Genomic DNA, 17,586 nt, shown 5'->3' on the forward strand with positions numbered 1-17,586 from the left:
ATCAGACCTACCATGTCTTCTGCCTTAAACCTAGCACTTGCAAATTGCTGGCTGCACTACCACTGTTTGTTGCCTTTATTATTTATTTATTTATTTATCTGTTTCTCCTCTGCTTCACACTTTCCACTTCTCCCCCCTTGCATGCACTTTTCCTTTCCCCCTCTCCCATGCACTTGCGCGTTCTCAATGTCACTGGGCCTAGTAAAATGGCTGTTTTGTTCTCCCCTGTTCCCCTCCCTTGCCTTGTCGCGCCCTGAAACACCTGTATATGAGTGCGATAGAAATATTATATCAATATTAATAAGCATTAACCATTTAAAGCGCCTTAGACACTGGAGAAGGGGCAGTGCATGCATTCAGTAGCCACACCAAGGTGTGTGACTGGACTCTGGAAAGCTGTTGGCTTTCGAGACAAAGTTGAACACTTTGTCAGGTTTTGCAAGGATATCACATTTCAGTAAACCATGTAAATAGAAGAGCAGACTGGCAAATATACTGCAGAAGCGGGATTTAAAAGCTGGGCTTCCGTAAACCATATGCAGTCCAACTGAGTTCACTCTAAAGAAGCATATCTGACATCAGATAGTCTGTGAATTGCTGCAAATTTTATAGAAGTGTATCTTTGGCTTAGCTAAGCACACATTTGTAGCATACAAACTAATGATAATGAAGGATGCTCAAATGCACTACGAAATTGCCCTAGTGAGCTGTGCTTTGGATCCCAGGCTTTGTTTAATTGTCCTACTATGATCAATCCTTGAGATTGCTTGCTTGAGTATAGCAATAGCCCAAAATTAATGAGCTGTGCTTTGGATCCAATGGTTGTTTGATTGTTCCCCTATGCCCCTCGAGATTGCTCTCTTAAGCACGCCAATGGCCTGATAGCAACGAGCTGTGCTTTGGATCCCAGGTTTTGTTTAATTGTCCCATTATGTTCCTTAAGATTGCTCACTTAAATATAGCTTTAGCCAGAGATCAATGAGCTGTGCTTTGGATCCCGCAATTTCTTTGGTTGTTCTCCCATGACCGTTGAGATGGCTCTCTGGGTTACGGCATTAGCCTGATGAGCAGAAAAATTACTTCACTCTACGCTGGAAATAAGAATTGAAATGTGTCCAGGCTAGATTTCAAAATTGAGCTCACGCCCACCTAAAGTTAGAAGTTATAATTATTTCTTACAAAGTGTTTGTTGATTTAAAAGCACTATCTCGAATGTTCTCTGTTTTTGTGCTTTTTTCTGTCTGGATATTCTGTCTGGATTCACGTGATCACCTACCGTTTCATAATATGTTGTGGATTTGTTGTTTTTATCCTCCTGTGCATGGATTGCCTCCTCTTACCTGACTTACATCAGCCTTGTCAAATTTCCTGGTCACAGATGCACCTACTTTTCTATGGTATCCGGTCATATTTTCGAATGCATTTTTTCGAAATGCAATTCTCTCAAACATTTAGTCAAATTAATTTTTTTCCAAATGTATTTTTTTTTATATTTATTTTTTTGTGTTTCGTAAACAAAAAAAGTGTTTAAAAACAAAACAGGGATTTGGAGGGGAACCCCCACATTTTAAACATAAAATTAAAAAAATAACATTAGAACATTTTTTTTTCGGCAAAATTGATTTGAGAAAATGCCATTGGAAAAAATTACATTCGAAATAGTTACTATAAACCCTTTTCTATATCCTCCGGGTCGTGTTTTCAAATTTTAGCAATGTGGTGCAGTAATCACTTATCGAAATCATATGTTTTAATTAGATGTAAGCTGTAGTCGGTTGCACAATAAATCTACAAGCTTGAGTTTGGGGAGGCAGCACTAGCAACTTATAATGCACAGAATATTGATTTCTCTACGCTATGTATCCACTGTAAGACAGGCAAGGTATCAAGAGAGACACAGACTCAAAGATGTTAGTTTCAAAACCTTTATTTACTAAGGTTCCTGGGTTGGTGTAATGCCTAGCTGGCCTTAACTCTAAAGGGATGGTTCCTTTAACTGATGTTTCATGGGCCGTCAATGTCTAAGAGTCCAAAACAATAGTCCGTCTGTGTCTAAACATATGCTTGCCCTCACTCTTTACAAAAATGTGTTGGGAAGTCTTTAAAAAGGAAAAATAGTGGTTCAACAGAAAATGGGAAACCAAAGTTGGTTTCAGATGACTTTCTCACCGGGTGTGGTGTGGTCAGCTTCACAAATATGAGTACAATCAACAAAGGGCTAATCATCAGACCTTCATAGTTCTTGTTGCAGTCTTACACTTTCAAATATCTTAAGTTCCTTGGGATTTCCTTCCCCAAGCTTTAGCTCTTCCTAGTTCCAAAACACAATCAAAAGAAATATATACAGTTGTTTTCCAAGCTTCTCTGGCTTCCCTTCCCCAACCTTTAACTCTTTTAGCATCAAAACCAACAAGTATTTAGCTTTGTTAGGTCACCCAGGGTTCCCTTCCCCAAAATTAGCTTGTCAGGATGTACCTCACCTCTTTTTATACAGTTCTTTCACACACATTTCACTTGTGCGGTACAATCAGAGACTTTGAAACCGCCAGGTTCTTTGCTCCTCCTCAGCGTGACCGCTCTGATCTGTAAACCCTCTCCTTGCTCTTTCCCTTTAGCCTCTCACCTTCAGGTGCTTCCAGCACCCCTTTCTTGCTCTCCTTTGTTTCTTGTACTTTCTCATGCACACTTGCACCTTCCTCTGCTTTGTTCTATCTGTATTTTGCCTCTTGCACATTTTACACACTTTCCTCTCTTTAACATGCACACTTGCACCCGTTTGTTTTCTTCTTGTGACTCTGCACACTTTATACACTTAACTTTCCATGCAAACTTTAAATGTGTTTATTTTCCTTCTGCGCCGCTAGCGCCTTTTCCTTCTTTCTGCATTCCTTAAACGGCTTTGTTAAGCTTCCTCTCACTTTCTGCTTTGTGCTGCTTTGTAAACTTTCTCTCGCGTTTCCATGCCGTGCCGCTTAACATACCGTCTTTCGCCCGCTCTGCTCAAATCAACCGCACGCTCCCTAGTTTCTCACTGACATGAAACTCACCAGGCAGCATCACGTTGATGAGCAGTCTCTCTGAATACACAGGGTTGAGGTCAGGGTCTCGCCACCTGCCCCTCGGACACCCTTGGGAAAGGCTCTAGTACCAAGGGAACAAGCATTTCGCCCAACGCCAACAGCAGGGTGCAGTCTGCCTTGCTGCGGCTCCCTGGAGGCACGGCACCCTAGCCATGCTGTAGCCCCTCACAAACACCGGGCCAGCGTCTCGGCATGCAATTCTCCAGGCTTCAGGTCCTCCGGCTCTCTGTTCCTTGGCCTCTCTGGTCTGGACAACATCCCCAGCTCGCTCAATCCTCTGTGAAAAACCACACCTTTTATAGAACAAACAGTCATGTGGAGTCAGGTGTGAGTGGTCATTATACTATTAGTGGGACAACTTGTCTTCCTTCTATAGTAGGTATCCCTTACTTTCCCCATGTTATTTCTATGGGTAATCTTCACTGATCCTGGTTGCATCCTCCTGGTCTCAGTATTTGCTGGAATTGGGGTGGGGCAGATGGGGTGAGATTGAAAATACCCCATGAAGGCTGAGGGAGAGTGGGTTGGGGTATTATTGGGAATGGGGGAGTACCATGTCTCGCCCTTGGGTGTCTTCCTCCCAATCCCTTGTGACCTTTCACTGCAGTGATCCTTCCTTGCTTGTCCACCTCCAGGGTCGGGTGGTCGGGTTCCAAAAGCGATGGCCCTTCCCTGGCCCCCTTGAATGGAAGATCCCGAAGGAGTAGTTGGGTGAATACCGTCTTGTTTCTCACACCACCCAAGATTATATATTTGTGAAAAGACACCATCTATCGGTCCAATTCTTTTGGATGATTTGGGTGTATTTAAATTCGGGTCCTCTCACTTCAGCACAATTACATTGGTAGAATTTTACTGTTCACTTGAAATTGCATCTTTTCTATTGAATGCAAATATCAAACTCCCATTTGTCACAATATGTCTTATTAAATAAGTATGGCTTGAACAGGTGTTGATTTATAAATTCTCTGTCATGCTTGGAACGGTATCCAGTCATTTTTTCGAAACACAATGTTTCGAATACAAATCTTGAGAATATTTTTTGTAGAAAAGTCATTTTTTCGATAGTCATTTTTTAGAAAATATTTCGATTATCATATTGAAACATATCTAAATGAAAAATGATCTAAAATAGGGTTAGGGTTGCCCCAACCCTAGTTTAGGGGTTAAATTAGGGTTAGGGTTATGGTTATGGTTGGGGCTAGGGTTAGGGGTTGGAGCTGGGGTTGGAGTTAGGGTTGGGGCTTTGGTTAGTTTAGGGGTTAAATTGGGGTTAGAGTTGGGTCTTGGGTTAGTTAGGGGTTAAATTAGGGTTAGCGTTGGGGCTAGGGTTTAGGGTTGGGGTTGGGGCTAGGGGTGGGGGTTTGAGGGGCTGGGGAGGAACCCCCCCAATATACACACAACTTTAAAACGTTACAAGGGGCTGGCCAGTGCTGAAAATTCAGCACTAGACAGCTCCACGTAACGTTTTAAAGTTACAACAAAAGCATTGAAATGCTACTTTTAACATGTGAACGTGCATTTCAATTGAAACCAATCCATGTTTATTGTCAATGGATTGGTTTAGAAAGAAATGCATTTTTGCATGTTTAAATATAGCTTGTCAAAGCTTTTTTTTTTCGAAACTTTGTTTTCGAATGTTTTGTTGTTCGAAACTTTGTTTTCGAAAAAATCACTATAAACTGCTAGGAACAGTGCACATCAGTTCAAATCCCCAGTTGTTGACCATACCTGTGAAACACAACAAGAGTTAGTATTTCTGGGGGTATTCTTCAGCAATCTCTGTGCTGGGAAATGCTCTGTTTTACACTACACTACACACAAAGCAAATAGGCAAAATTGCTATTTATTCTTATTTAAATGTAATCTCACTCAGCTTTCAATACAGAGAAAGAAGGATATAACTCATTCTAGCAAGTTACAGTATCCTGTTCTCATTCTCTCGGTCATAATTTATCAGCCACTGGGTGCTGTGCGCAAGAAAATTATTTGTTCTACAATAAATCAGATTTCACTTCAAATAAAGTGAGAAAGCAATGTTGCATTTTTACACTAAAATGTTAAAGCAATCTAGTTTGAATGTGCTCCCCTTTATGGCAATTACCTCCTTAGTCCACCCCTCCTGGGGCTTAGAAGAGAAATGGTACCAATGGACCTATGTCTAATTGCATTGGTAAATTGTCATACTGAAATTTGAATAATTCTTTAGGGCACAGAGCCAGCAAGGACCCTCAAGTGTTTCCAGGGAATTCCTATTCAGCTGGCCCCTTCTGGTCTCTGTCTCCCTCTAGGATACCAGTTATGTCTCATGTACAATCTGCGTCAGGCTTCCTTATTGATCAGCCCCTTTTATCTCCAGACATTATCTAAAATCGGCACCAATTACACTGGAAATGAGATTCCTCTTTCGGCAGCTTTCAAAATCCTACCCCTTCTTCTCATTCCCTATGTGTGTTTCTAATTAATTTCTAATTAATTAAATGAATCTTTTATAATGTGTGGAGACCAGTCTCTTTGCGTGGGACCGGGATTCAATCCTTTGCTGCCCTTCGTTGTCTTGCTTCCAAGACAAATGCATTGCCCCTGAACTATTGAATATATTCCCACACTGTACCATTGTGAAATCGCACCTTTTAATTGGCTTAGTCTTTTTCATTGGTTTGCTTAACAGGATGACACTCCCAGGTACTACATCCCATAATTGTAATAGGTTAACCATATTTATGAATATGTGAGAGGATGGTGCTGCACACTTTGGGCAGTTTTGAGCTTGCAATCATATTGGTTCGGTATCTTCTCATAGCAACCTAGCAACCCTTTACAAATGCAGAGACATGTAGCATGAATATATACACTAAAATATGAATTAGTTATTAACATTTACAATTTTATCAATGTTTATAAATCTACAGATGACTCATTTTGTAGAGGAAAATTGTACAGTTGTAAAAAAAAATATTTTCTTTTGATTTTAAGTTATATCGTTGTCAAAATCAGTTGTAAATGCATTTCTAATTGTATTGAAATTTAGTTTAATTTACTTGACTGATGAAACCTTGTGCTAGCATCATGAGTCATGTAAACAGCTCTGAGAGGTCCTTTCGTTTGATCATCCATTAATTGGGCATCTGGTGGACTTTATTACCTAGATGATATCAAGAGTTGACACTTTAAGGTCATTTGGCTGCGCTTGAAGGCTGGGCCTGCAAAACAGAACGGGGTTATCATGCGATCAGTCCAGATTCTTATCAGTCTCGAGGACAATGTTTTGGGCTTTCTGGGTCTGTATTATCTCTTAAGACTATTTTCCTTGACATGGTCCCATGTGGCTGGGGGCATCTAATAAACCAGAGACTCTTAACGGATGGTTCTTTGCCATAAGGAATGCAATGTGTTTCTTTTGTTACTTTAATTCTATAAATCTGTTTTTCCCTAATGGCCAAGCTACTGCCCTGGGATATCAACCCTGCCCCATTCAACACTATATGCAGGGCTAAACAGAAATATGCTTGTTGTAAGATTCCAGGAAGTATCAGCAAAACTAGCATTGCTGATGTCATATCAAAACATCATGTGATTTCCTATACATGAAAGGCATGATTGTTTTTGGTTGTATTTACAGTGCACAAGCCTTTCTTTATAAACACATTAAGTGATTTCTCTCCTTTTGTATTCAACAAATCCCAAGTAAACAGTACATTGCAGTTTACATACAGCCATATTTCAATTTCTTCACGGTTAAATACGAATGTTCTCTATTTGAAACAAACCATATGTGATCTTATACAATGACAGAGTATGCTTTACAAGTGCAGGTACATTTGTAATACCTTTCAATAATGCAAACTAAGTTTTCTTCCATGCTTAGTAACATTTCTCACATGTTTATTTTTGCAATTAGTGTTTAGGTTCTAATATGCACGTCCGTTTCTTCACGTGTAGTAAAAAGCAAAATATTTTTGTTTAGAAAGACTGTAAGCATCCTCGCTGTCAATTTGAAGTTGATCACACCCTATCCTTGGGCCCTTGAGTACGTTTTTTGTGGCAAAATCTACTTAAATTATCTGGTGCACTATCTTCAGTGCAAATAAGAAGGGGGGAGGGGGTCCTGGGATTCCCTCTGCCAGACATTAGTCCTGGTTAGGAGAGCCATACCCAGAGTCTTTAGCTCACTATCTTTCACAGAGGAGAAATATCCAGAACATATCAGTCTTTGTCCTGGGGCAGTTCAGCACCGAAATGCTAGGCAATTCTCCTCTGAACAAGAGTACCAACAGCAGCCCCAGACACGTGCTTGTTTGGTTGGACCTCATTAGTAGGGTGGATCTGTGCCTCTCTAAGAATAGTGAGCAAGGGGTCCACGTCTGGATTCCCCTAGTAACTTAGGGTGAGACCCAAAGTTACTTTAAAATATGCAAATAACAAGGGGGGTCCTGGGAGTCCCTCTGCCAGACATTAGTCCTGGTTACGAGAGCCTTACCCAGAGTCTTTAGCTCACCATCTTTCACAGAGGAGAAATATCCAGAACATATCGGTCTTTGTCCTGTCCTGGGGCAGTCCAGCACTGAAATGCTAAGCAATTCTCCTCTGAACAAGAGTACCAACAGCAACCCCAGACACGTGTTTCGGTCTGGTTGGGCCTTCTTAGAGAGGCACAGCTCCACCCTACTGATGAGGTCCAACCAGACTGAAACACATGTTTGGGGTTGCTGTTGGTACTCTTGTTCAGAGGAGAATTGCATAGCATTTCGGTGCTGAACTGCCCCAGAGCAGGACAAAGACCGATATGTTCTGGATATTTCTCCTCTGTGAAAGATGGTGAGCTAAAGACTCTGGGTAAGGCTCTCGTAACCAGGACTAATGTCTGGCAGAGAGACTTCCAGTACCCCCCGCCCCCCTTGTTATTTGAACTATCTCCAGTGCCTTAAGTGGCACTACAAAATGAGCTGGGGCTCATCAAGGGGGTGTGGCCTAACAGCGGGGGACACCTGCTGGTTCATTAGGCCATGCCCCTTGACGAGCCCCGGATCACTGGGCTACTGGCACCCCTACCAGGCAGCCTTTTGTAGAGATCAGCACCCTCTCCCAGAGGGGAGAGGGTGTTGATCTCTGCATTTATATTCTATAGGCTTGCCTGGCATGGGACAGTGCCTCGCATATTCAACCTTAATATTGGCGCTGGACCTCGCCAGCTGGGGAGAGGCAGCGTCACCATTAAGGCTGAAAGGGTGAGGCCCGCTGGAAGCTGAGGCAGTTTTACTGAAGACTGAAACTTCAGCGAATGCGCAGGAGCTTCAGTATTTAGAAAACAAGGCCTCTGCTTCCAGCTGCCTCATGTTTTCTCCGTAATGGTAGCGCTGGCCCACGGGCATCTCTTGCTTAAATGGATGCCTTGTAGGTGCGGTGCCACCATTATGGCTGAAAGGTACTCTTTTCTGAAGCCTGAAGCTCTCGCACACGAGCGAGAGCTTCAGGCTTTAGAACAAAAGCCTTTTCGTGTAGTAGCCGGAGCTGCCAGCACAAATTAGTGGACCCCGGGAGAGCCCACATCAAAACGAGATTTTGGAGCCTGCCGGGGCCCAGCCCCAGCAGGCCCTGGCCCACTTAAAGCCCTGACTATCTCTGGTGAAAAGATAATTACCTGTATTTTACAGGTGCAACTTTTTCTGGTATTCAAAGTCTTCAATGAAGCAAGGTACCATTCTGGCCTCTCACTTTAGATTCCCCCAATACACATTTTCCCTGACACTTGGACTCATTCTTAACTTTCTGTGTACCCCGTGCAGTAACGGAAAAAAAGTGTGTGGCAGTATTATTGGTGGCAATTCCACCAAATTCATAATCAGGCCTATGTTGATTAAATAGATAAGTATATTACACCTGGGCACTAATCCCGAGGACTAAAAGCACGAAGTATAGAAGAATAAATAACATAAGATTAAATCAAGATTACGATTACTTCTTTCAAGAGATGGTTTTGGATAAGGTAAAAAGGTCCTCATTATTCATGGAGAAGAGTAGTGTTTTTAATGTGATGCTTTCTTTCTCATATTACAGTTGAAAAGGCTGTTGTGCTGGCAGCGTGGGATCTCTCTCATTCTGGCATGTCACTTGATATGAATGTGAGATTCTGAACTTTGTATAATATACCATATATGTAGCTTCCATACTACTATGGAGATAGTTACTTGCTTTCAAGAGAAATGTCTTGCCTTTAAGCACCTATTGAGGAGCTCCAGTATCATCTTCGGTTACTGCTGCAGTAAATGAGACATGCTGTTTACTTGAAGGCTGCTCCAAGGATAACTGCCACTGGTAGTTCTTGGCTGAGAGATAACTTGCATACTATACATGTGAATCAAGCATAGCATCCCTGAGGTGTGGCAGAGATGACTTAATGTAGTTGGGGCCTTTCTCTGACACCCTTAGTTGTGATGCATAACATCAAAAGAGCTCAATCAATTCTCTGTGGTTCGGAGCTTTGGAGAAACAAAGGATTATATATTTGCAGAAAGCATGGAAAGTTGGTTTGGGAAAATCTAGTTATGGTGTGAGAGGACACTTTTGTTACAGCCCTGAAATTTAAACTAGATATTACGTTTAGTGCAATAATTATGGTGGGAAGCGTGCACATTTTTCACTCGGTGGCAATAGCCCAGGAAGGTACTCTAATGGTAATCCTCATCTGAGAATTTCCCACTTGTTGTGTCAATCACTCAAACAATGTATTACAGCCCTGGCTATAAAGCTAATGCAAAAAATGTAATGTTTATCATTTACTCCATTTTAGCAATCGGAGTCAGCCTCAGTTTAGCAGCAGAATGTAAAAGGCTAAACGTGTTTTGTGTGGTCCTTGTGTTAGTAATGGCATAACCAAATGATCCACTATCCGTCCTTTGATGGGATGTTATGAGAAGGGGAGGCCCCAAGACTCATGTAAGAATTACGAGTCCCTCCTTTGAAATGAGCTGGTTAAATGTTATTGCTTGGAGCAGAGCTTGAATTTGTGTCCTTAAGTTTTCGGAGACTGTGTAGAAGAGGAGGTAGAAAACATTGAGCATGTTCTGCTTGCCTGTGGAGTTTGAAGATTAGAATGCAGAGCTCTAATCAAGCCTTTATGCCAGTCTGAACAGTGTACGACAGTGAGCGCTATCAACCAAGAGGATTTTATAAGCTCTGTAGGACGGCACTGCGACTTCTCATGATTTTCTGAAGCTAAGGTTAACCAATCAACCGGAAATGGTTAACGGATACAGCTATTTTTCTGTTCTCTCTCACTTTATGGTTTGAAGATGTATTACGCTAAACGATTAACATTTAACGCAAACCTTTTCTTTTTCATTGGTTATATTATGTTTATTCCAAGACAACTTAGTAATGGTGTGCCAGTGCCGCACAATTCTGCTGTTGGAATGAATTCTTCTCTGTTATGAAACTATATTTTAAAGTTTATTTTCGTGTTCAAAAGAATGTTCATCAGGTCATTGTTATGTCAAAGAGCAAATATGTACGTTTTTATGTTTTTCTGGTCAACTATCTTTCATCATTATGAAATGTTCACATTCCAACCAACTCGTACTTAATGCCAAAAAGGATGTAAACATACATTTGAAAAGAAGTCCTGTATTGTATTTTCAAAATCAACTGCACTACAATGATACATACCTAATGTTATTGCATATTAATACTGCCAAAAGTAGACTTATTGTGTACATCAATATTTTGGCTGGCAGTCTGCAGAAGATATGGGGCATTTCAGGGTTTCATTTTAATGTTCATCTATATATTCTACAAAGCAGTTAAAGTAAAATGTATTCACGAGAAAAACTATTCAAATGAAGCTCAGTGGTCAGTCTTACCTGGTATTCAAATAAAATACATTTCTTATACTGATTATCTGATAGCTTTTATTGTAATATCACTTACCAGCCTGCACAATGTTATTTCAAGTAGTTTTGTTGTGTCGTTCGATCTTTTGAAGTTTCCTTAAACTGGCAGGGGAATAGAGGAGCCTTTATCTAATCCTCTGGCCTCGTTAAAGAATTGCAACCAATGAAGCCAAATCACATGAAATGATGACCAGATAAACTATTCTTTGATCACGCAGGACTTCAACATCAGAAGTTCTGATGTAGCCGGAGGGGCCAGATTCTAGTATATAGGATAGATGTGCGATGAGATCAGTAGGTGAAGCATGTGTTGTGCACCTATTTATATGACATGCTGCATTGAATACCTTAAATATGATATGTGATTTGATATTTGTAGAATGCCTACTGCCATTAGTATTGCTTTGAAGCGCTGCGGTAGATGAACACCCATGCAAATAAAAGGAGCACAATGGGAGGGAACAGCAATTGGTATTCTGTGATGAGTTGAAATGACTAGGTTGAAGCATTTTAAATCTTGGAGCGCAAATTGCAAAGGCATACGTACTGACTGCTGTCAGTGGCTATGTGACAGCAGGATCGAATTCTTCATGGCACTCAGCTGCACCACATATCCAACAACATCCCTGCTTGCTTCTGATTTTGATGCGGGAAGTGAAGCTTTGAATTCCTATGGAATACACATGTTTGCAGGTGTATTATATAGGAATTCCTGTAAATGTCATGCACAGACATGACAGATTGCATTTACGATTCATTTTTATTAATGATGTAAATTTAACATGGAAACCCGCTCTGTACATATATCTGGTTTGTCAGTGGGTGCGACTATAACACAATCAAAACAGGATGGTGGGAGATGCTTACCCCTGAATGTGACCATAAAGTGTCCATGCTGTGCTATTTACAAGTCAATCCAGAATGTCACCCAGCGTGTTAAGCAGTTACTCCTGTGGGTACAATCCTGTGAATGAGTTTGAGATAAACGACACTATGCTGGGTTGGTGTATAGTAAGAGTGGGTTTCTTTTAGTTCAAACCGCTGAAGATACTGAATGCAACTTTCTAACTATCCAAAAATAGAAAATGAAATGTGTGTCTTTCATTCAACAACTGCCTACAATATAAACACTGTACATCATTTTCTTTTTCAGATTTTGTTTTGTTTTCGCTTTGGGATACCTCACATTGTGCCAAATTACGCGAGTATATATCTCGGATTATGGACAGTATTCAGCTGACTTTTCTGGGTAAGAATGATCTACTTTTGCCACGATAAATGACCTATGTGCTCTACTGTTCACTGTAGCTTCTAGACACCAGGGAACACCCGCGCATGCTGAGGGTCTGGAGGGATTGCTGATGGTGTCACAGGATTTACTGTGGATCCACAGCAGGCAGCCATGCACACTATTGCATCTCCTCAAATCACACACTCTTGCTTACAAAAGCTTAAACCTCTGAACTTAAAGCATCAAAAGACCATGTTCGCTCCTTTTGTAGCTGTGCTTGAAGAGCGGCGCACCAGGGCCAGTCTATCCTTCACTGAGCTCCTGGGGTCCAGCCAATGGGCTTCTGCCGGCTCCTTGTCAACTCCCGTAAAATCATCAACGGGCTCAGAAAGAGGCCATGTTTTGACCAGTTCCCTGCTGGCCTGATCCTGACAATGAGGTAGCGACTCATTGCTCTTAAGATATCCATTTTGCCCCATCAAAAGCCCAGCTGGTACGTACACGTTGATTGCTCTGCCTCTTCAAGGCAGGATGCAGTGCTGGAGAGCAGTGGTGCCAACTAATGAGGTTTTGACATGATGATGTAATTGTTAAAAATTTCACATGGAACAATCGTTAGACCGTTCTAGAGACCAGAACCCAACACATATAGCAGCTTTTTATTGTTTGAAAACCATATCAATTTTAAGTGAGTTTTTTTGGCCACTCTGCTGTTTGCTTAATCACCCTTTAATCAAATTAAAAAAGAAATGCATGTGTGCGTTGTAGAGGTTAAAGAGAAATGCCAAAATAGAGCTCCAGCCTTTCACCTGACTTGTAATTCAATGATCGCAGTACATGATGATCCCCGGATATAGAATGAAAATGACAGACACATGATCTTACCCCTCGACCAGACTGCACCATCCTTGCCCTCATGGACTTTTAGGATTAGAGAAAGTAGGTGTCGGTTTAGTTCACCGGGACCTCCCGTGACTCCAAGGCCTACACAATGTCTCGGGGAAATCGGACACAGACACCAGAGGCATGGAGCATACCTTCTTTATTCACATTCACACTCTAGTATTCTACTGCTTCCCCTTGCCCCGCTACCTCACTTCCCTCCCCACGTCCCGCCCCTCCCACGAACTACACTTCCCACAATCCCAACTCCACGATACTTTAACCCCCCACCCTTCAATTTAAATACCAACTGCGTCTCATTTCCACATTTAGTCACTGAGCCTCCTGGGTCTTATTCTTGCCCTTTGCAGTCGTTCATATCTCACCTCCAAATGTCCTGGTCTAGACACAGACAAAGTGTCGTCTTGCTCGACCCACTGGGAGTCCTCGCCATCACCCTGATAGGACTCATCCGAGGAGTATACAGACTCGCATTCATGACTTCTGCTTGTCCGTGTCTGGTCAGTCACTGATAGTTTTTTAAACTGTGACAAGTTATGCGTCACCTGGCGCTGTTCTCATTCTGCAGTGATCCTGGAGCCTTTCTTCCCTGTTGGGAGCAGCAGATCCACGTGGAACGTGGCAGTGTGTTAGTTGGTTCTGGCCTGTTTCACAACTACCACATCACCAAGCATCAGCGAGAGGTCCTTAGCAATCCTGTTGTCGGCATAGTGCTTAATCTTTTCCTTGGCAGCCACATTCTTTGCTTTCATGGCATCATCTTCGACATATCTCTCAGATTCTTTAGTATGTTGTGACAGCCGAGTGCGGATGCTGGGGCCAAACCTTTCCTCTCCAGGGCATTTCCCTTTAGAGCTTTGTGGCGTACTCCGGTAGTCTCTTGGCAGCTGATGTCACACTTATTCGTATGTCTGCCCCGTCAAATGCGATATATGCAGTGCTCTCTTTAAGTTGTCTATAAAGCGCTCAATGGTCCCGTTTGCTTAAGTGTATACTAGTTATTTTCCTGTGGCTGAACCCCATATATTCTGCAAATGTCTTGAAGTTGTAAATGTGGGTCCATTATCAGACTTCACCTGTCTTGGGATACCGTGCGCAGTGAATATTCTGTCCAGTACTGGAATTACATGGTGGGCCACCGTGGCAGTTACCATATGTGCTTCAGGGAATCAAGAATATTCACCCATCACTGCTAACACATACTCCCGCCCCCTCCCCCCCTCTTCAATGGATCCAAAGAAATCGACGCCCACTTCCGTGGTTCAGGGTGCCTCGTGGGCATGGGTGTGATAAGACAACATATGGGGCACTCCTTCAGCAAATCTTCCACCATCGAGTGTAGTCGTGGGAACCATACCTTCTGCCATAACATCCTCTTAGTTGACAAAATTCCCTGGTGTCCTTCATGTGCCAACTCCACCACCTGTCTCCTCAGTGGTGTGGCCACACCTATCTTATCTTTGAGGAGAAATGCTTCGTCTGACACAGCCAGTTCGTCTTTCACCTGCAGAAGACTGTCTACATCACACTTCACTTCAGACGGCCCCTCTCTTTGGTTCTCCTCCACCTCCCCGACTAGCCCTTCATTGATGATTTTAATGGCTACATCTCTTTCTACTTCCTGCACTTCCTCAGATCCACCCCTTGTGGAATTGCTTGTTGTACCAGGTATCGGATGTATCCATCAGCCACTGACTGCTCTGGCATGTCAGCTGACCGTGATTGACGGGAGTGAAAATCAGCTGGATTATTTTCTTTCCCTGGCTGGTGAATTATTTTGAATGCGTGCAGCCTCGGGCCCTACAGGGCAATGCGAGGTGGCATTTTCACTTGGGGGTTGCCATATAGGAACAGAAGGGCCTGTGGTCTGTTACAGGGGTCAAGTCCTAAAAATTAAAGTGGGGGGACTCTTCATCAAACGTAATGGGATGTGATGTCGCCAGAAATGTGCGTATTAAGGCAAAACATGCACATTTCATTTAATTGGCTTTGCATAACCACCCAAATTGAACAGGACGAATGGCATAAAATCAACAGAAACACAAAACCAAGAGAGGGTATTTTCATCTAATAGTTTTTTTGAAAACGTTAAAAGGTGTCCATGTTTTAAACGCCAAGAGCCAGTACAAATGTTTTCCCTGGGGCTTGCATTACCCAAATGGGATATTTCCCCTTTAGTTGCTTGTTATTTTTCATCAGGTAATGTAGTGCAGTGGTGAAATGTCCAGCCTACAAACCTGATGACTGTGGTTTGATCCCTGAGGGCGGCTTTAATTCAGAAATTCAAAGAGAACAAACATTATTTCTCTTTTAGCTAGGGTGGACTCTGTCCCCCCGCGTGTTCCCTTGACTTGAGCCCTGGTCTGTTATTGTAAAAGGCTTAACATGGAGAAACAAATGAAACTGTTCACAGGCACAGACAACAGCCAAACCTTCCTTTTCGGCCTGTGAGTATGCTTGCTCTGTTTTTGACAAACTTCTACTGACATATGAAACAATGTGTCTCTGTTGGGATTTGTCCAGCGCCTTCTGGGCCAAAATGACATCTATTCCTACAGGGCTTGCATCCATGGACGAGTCAGTCTCTCTGCAATGAAATATGCCATGTTCACGGCCTCTGCTATACAGTCACAGATGGTTGTAAATGCATTTTGGCATGCTGTCGACCAGTGAAACGAAATGTCAATGGAACTGTTCTGGTAAACGGGTAATATCCAGTGTTTCTGGGCCAACACTAAACTTTGCTTGCAATCTTCTTGCACAGGCTCAGCGGCAACTCAAGGAGGCCCGTGCCCCACTGTAAATGGCGGCTGCCTAAAAGGCAGGAGCACCGCCTGTCCATCCAGGGCCAGAACAAACTTCTTTGTGCCGGGACTTCCTGGCCGGCCCCCCTGGATGACTGGAAACACGCGCGCTTGCCTTGCGCAGGCCACACACATCACTGTTGCACCCAGGTGCGGAATGTTCAGATCAGCAACCACGAACAACTGCAGCGTATGCTGCCTCCTCATCGCCAATGACGGCTTGGAAGTTCACGGGGACCTCCTGTGATTCCAAGGCCTACTAATCAGACAAAGAACAGAAACATGTTGAGACCATAACCCTCTGTATTTGTACTTGGGAATAAGACGAGTTAGAGGATAGACCACCACCCCTCAGCCAAGTTTATAGCTCCATGGACCAGATACCATTAACTTTTTCGAATAAACTGACCACATCCTGTGTCTTTACTAAATCAATTTCACTCGTCTACTGTTGAATTATACAACCTAATCACTAATATTGTGCAATTGTATTATATATATATATATATATATATGTATGTTTTAGAAAATATTTTTTATTATAATAAATATATTTTATATATGCTTATTGATCAGTGAAATAACATTGAATATCTTGAACTTTCACTTAACCCTCTCTATCTCAATATTAGATGAGTCATAATAGTTGCTACATAGGCCAGGAGGAAACGTGAACTTCGGGCGTCCCTTTTTGTTTACATAAATACATGACAGAATCTGGACTAAACACCACCATTGACAGACGTACCGAATTCCTTCTTAAATAACCTTCCATTATTCCAAATTTGCATCAGGTTTCTTACCTGAAAAATGGGATTGTTCTTCCAAGGAAGTACACAAGTAGAGCGCCACAATATAGATATTATATGGGACCGTATGTTTTGTCATCAAACAGCTCCCAATGCACTTTTGTCTTTTTATTTTCATGTTCAAGTAAACGTTTAAATCTATTGCGGTGTTCTGGGTTGCTTCTTGTATGCACTTTCCAATCCAGTGAGCTCATCGTCCAGTGTGTATTCATACATTCAGTTTCATTCCAAAAGCAAGGCAGCATCGGCTGCTTTTCTTAAGCATGTTACAGTGAAGAAGATGTTCTGTGCCATCGGTTACTCGACCTGCTTGTGCTGTACTGGCTGTCCCTCAGCATATGTTGCCACTGAATCCTGGATCCCTCTCACAACACTGCCACTATGGCTGCCCGCCACACTGGCGTTGCTGCAGTCCCTCGCTCCCCAGGAATAAGTAAAAAAGACAGCAGTGTTGGTGAAATGATCCGCAACGATGCGCCACCCACTGCTTTACCGCCCTTGAACGTATTGCTGTTCAACTTCTTGATCCCACCCCCTTCACAGTCCTCCTTTTCTACCGCCCACACTGCACCCTGGATTTCCACTTCTCCGAAGTAGACCTGCTACTTGAAACACTCCTACCTGCTATCCCTGGCCTGGGGATGATCCGCTGCATCCTCTCCAGTATGACTGAGGCCCGTTCTCCTTGATCACATCTTCCTTTGCTCCACTCTTAACCCCTCGAACCTCTCCGATGACCCCACTCCCCCTATGACCACTTCAACATCTGCGTTCACCCTGCTGGCATAGCCCTTCCTTCATCTACCACCGAAAGGAAATGCAAAACTGACTCCAAGCCTGCCCTTCCACCCCCCGTTTGTAGCATGTCGG

The 17,586-nt window shown here is 42.7% G+C and overlaps 1 protein-coding gene across 1 annotated transcript in view; it reads left to right on the plus strand.

The window, feature by feature from the left end:
* The window catches only part of MBOAT2 (membrane bound O-acyltransferase domain containing 2), a 1,191,404-nt gene that overhangs the window by 782,672 nt on the left and 391,146 nt on the right, over positions 1–17,586 (plus strand). Inside the window, exon 4 of the mRNA XM_069606006.1 lies at positions 12,123–12,218. Coding sequence (XP_069462107.1) covers positions 12,123–12,218 — 96 coding nt within the window. The remainder of the gene's footprint in view (positions 1–12,122; positions 12,219–17,586) is intronic.

The sequence above is a fragment of the Ambystoma mexicanum genome, chromosome 4p (genome assembly GCF_040938575.1).
Source record: "Ambystoma mexicanum isolate Mex_15411 chromosome 4p, UKY_AmexF1_1, whole genome shotgun sequence".
Classification (NCBI taxonomy): domain Eukaryota; kingdom Metazoa; phylum Chordata; class Amphibia; order Caudata; family Ambystomatidae; genus Ambystoma; species Ambystoma mexicanum.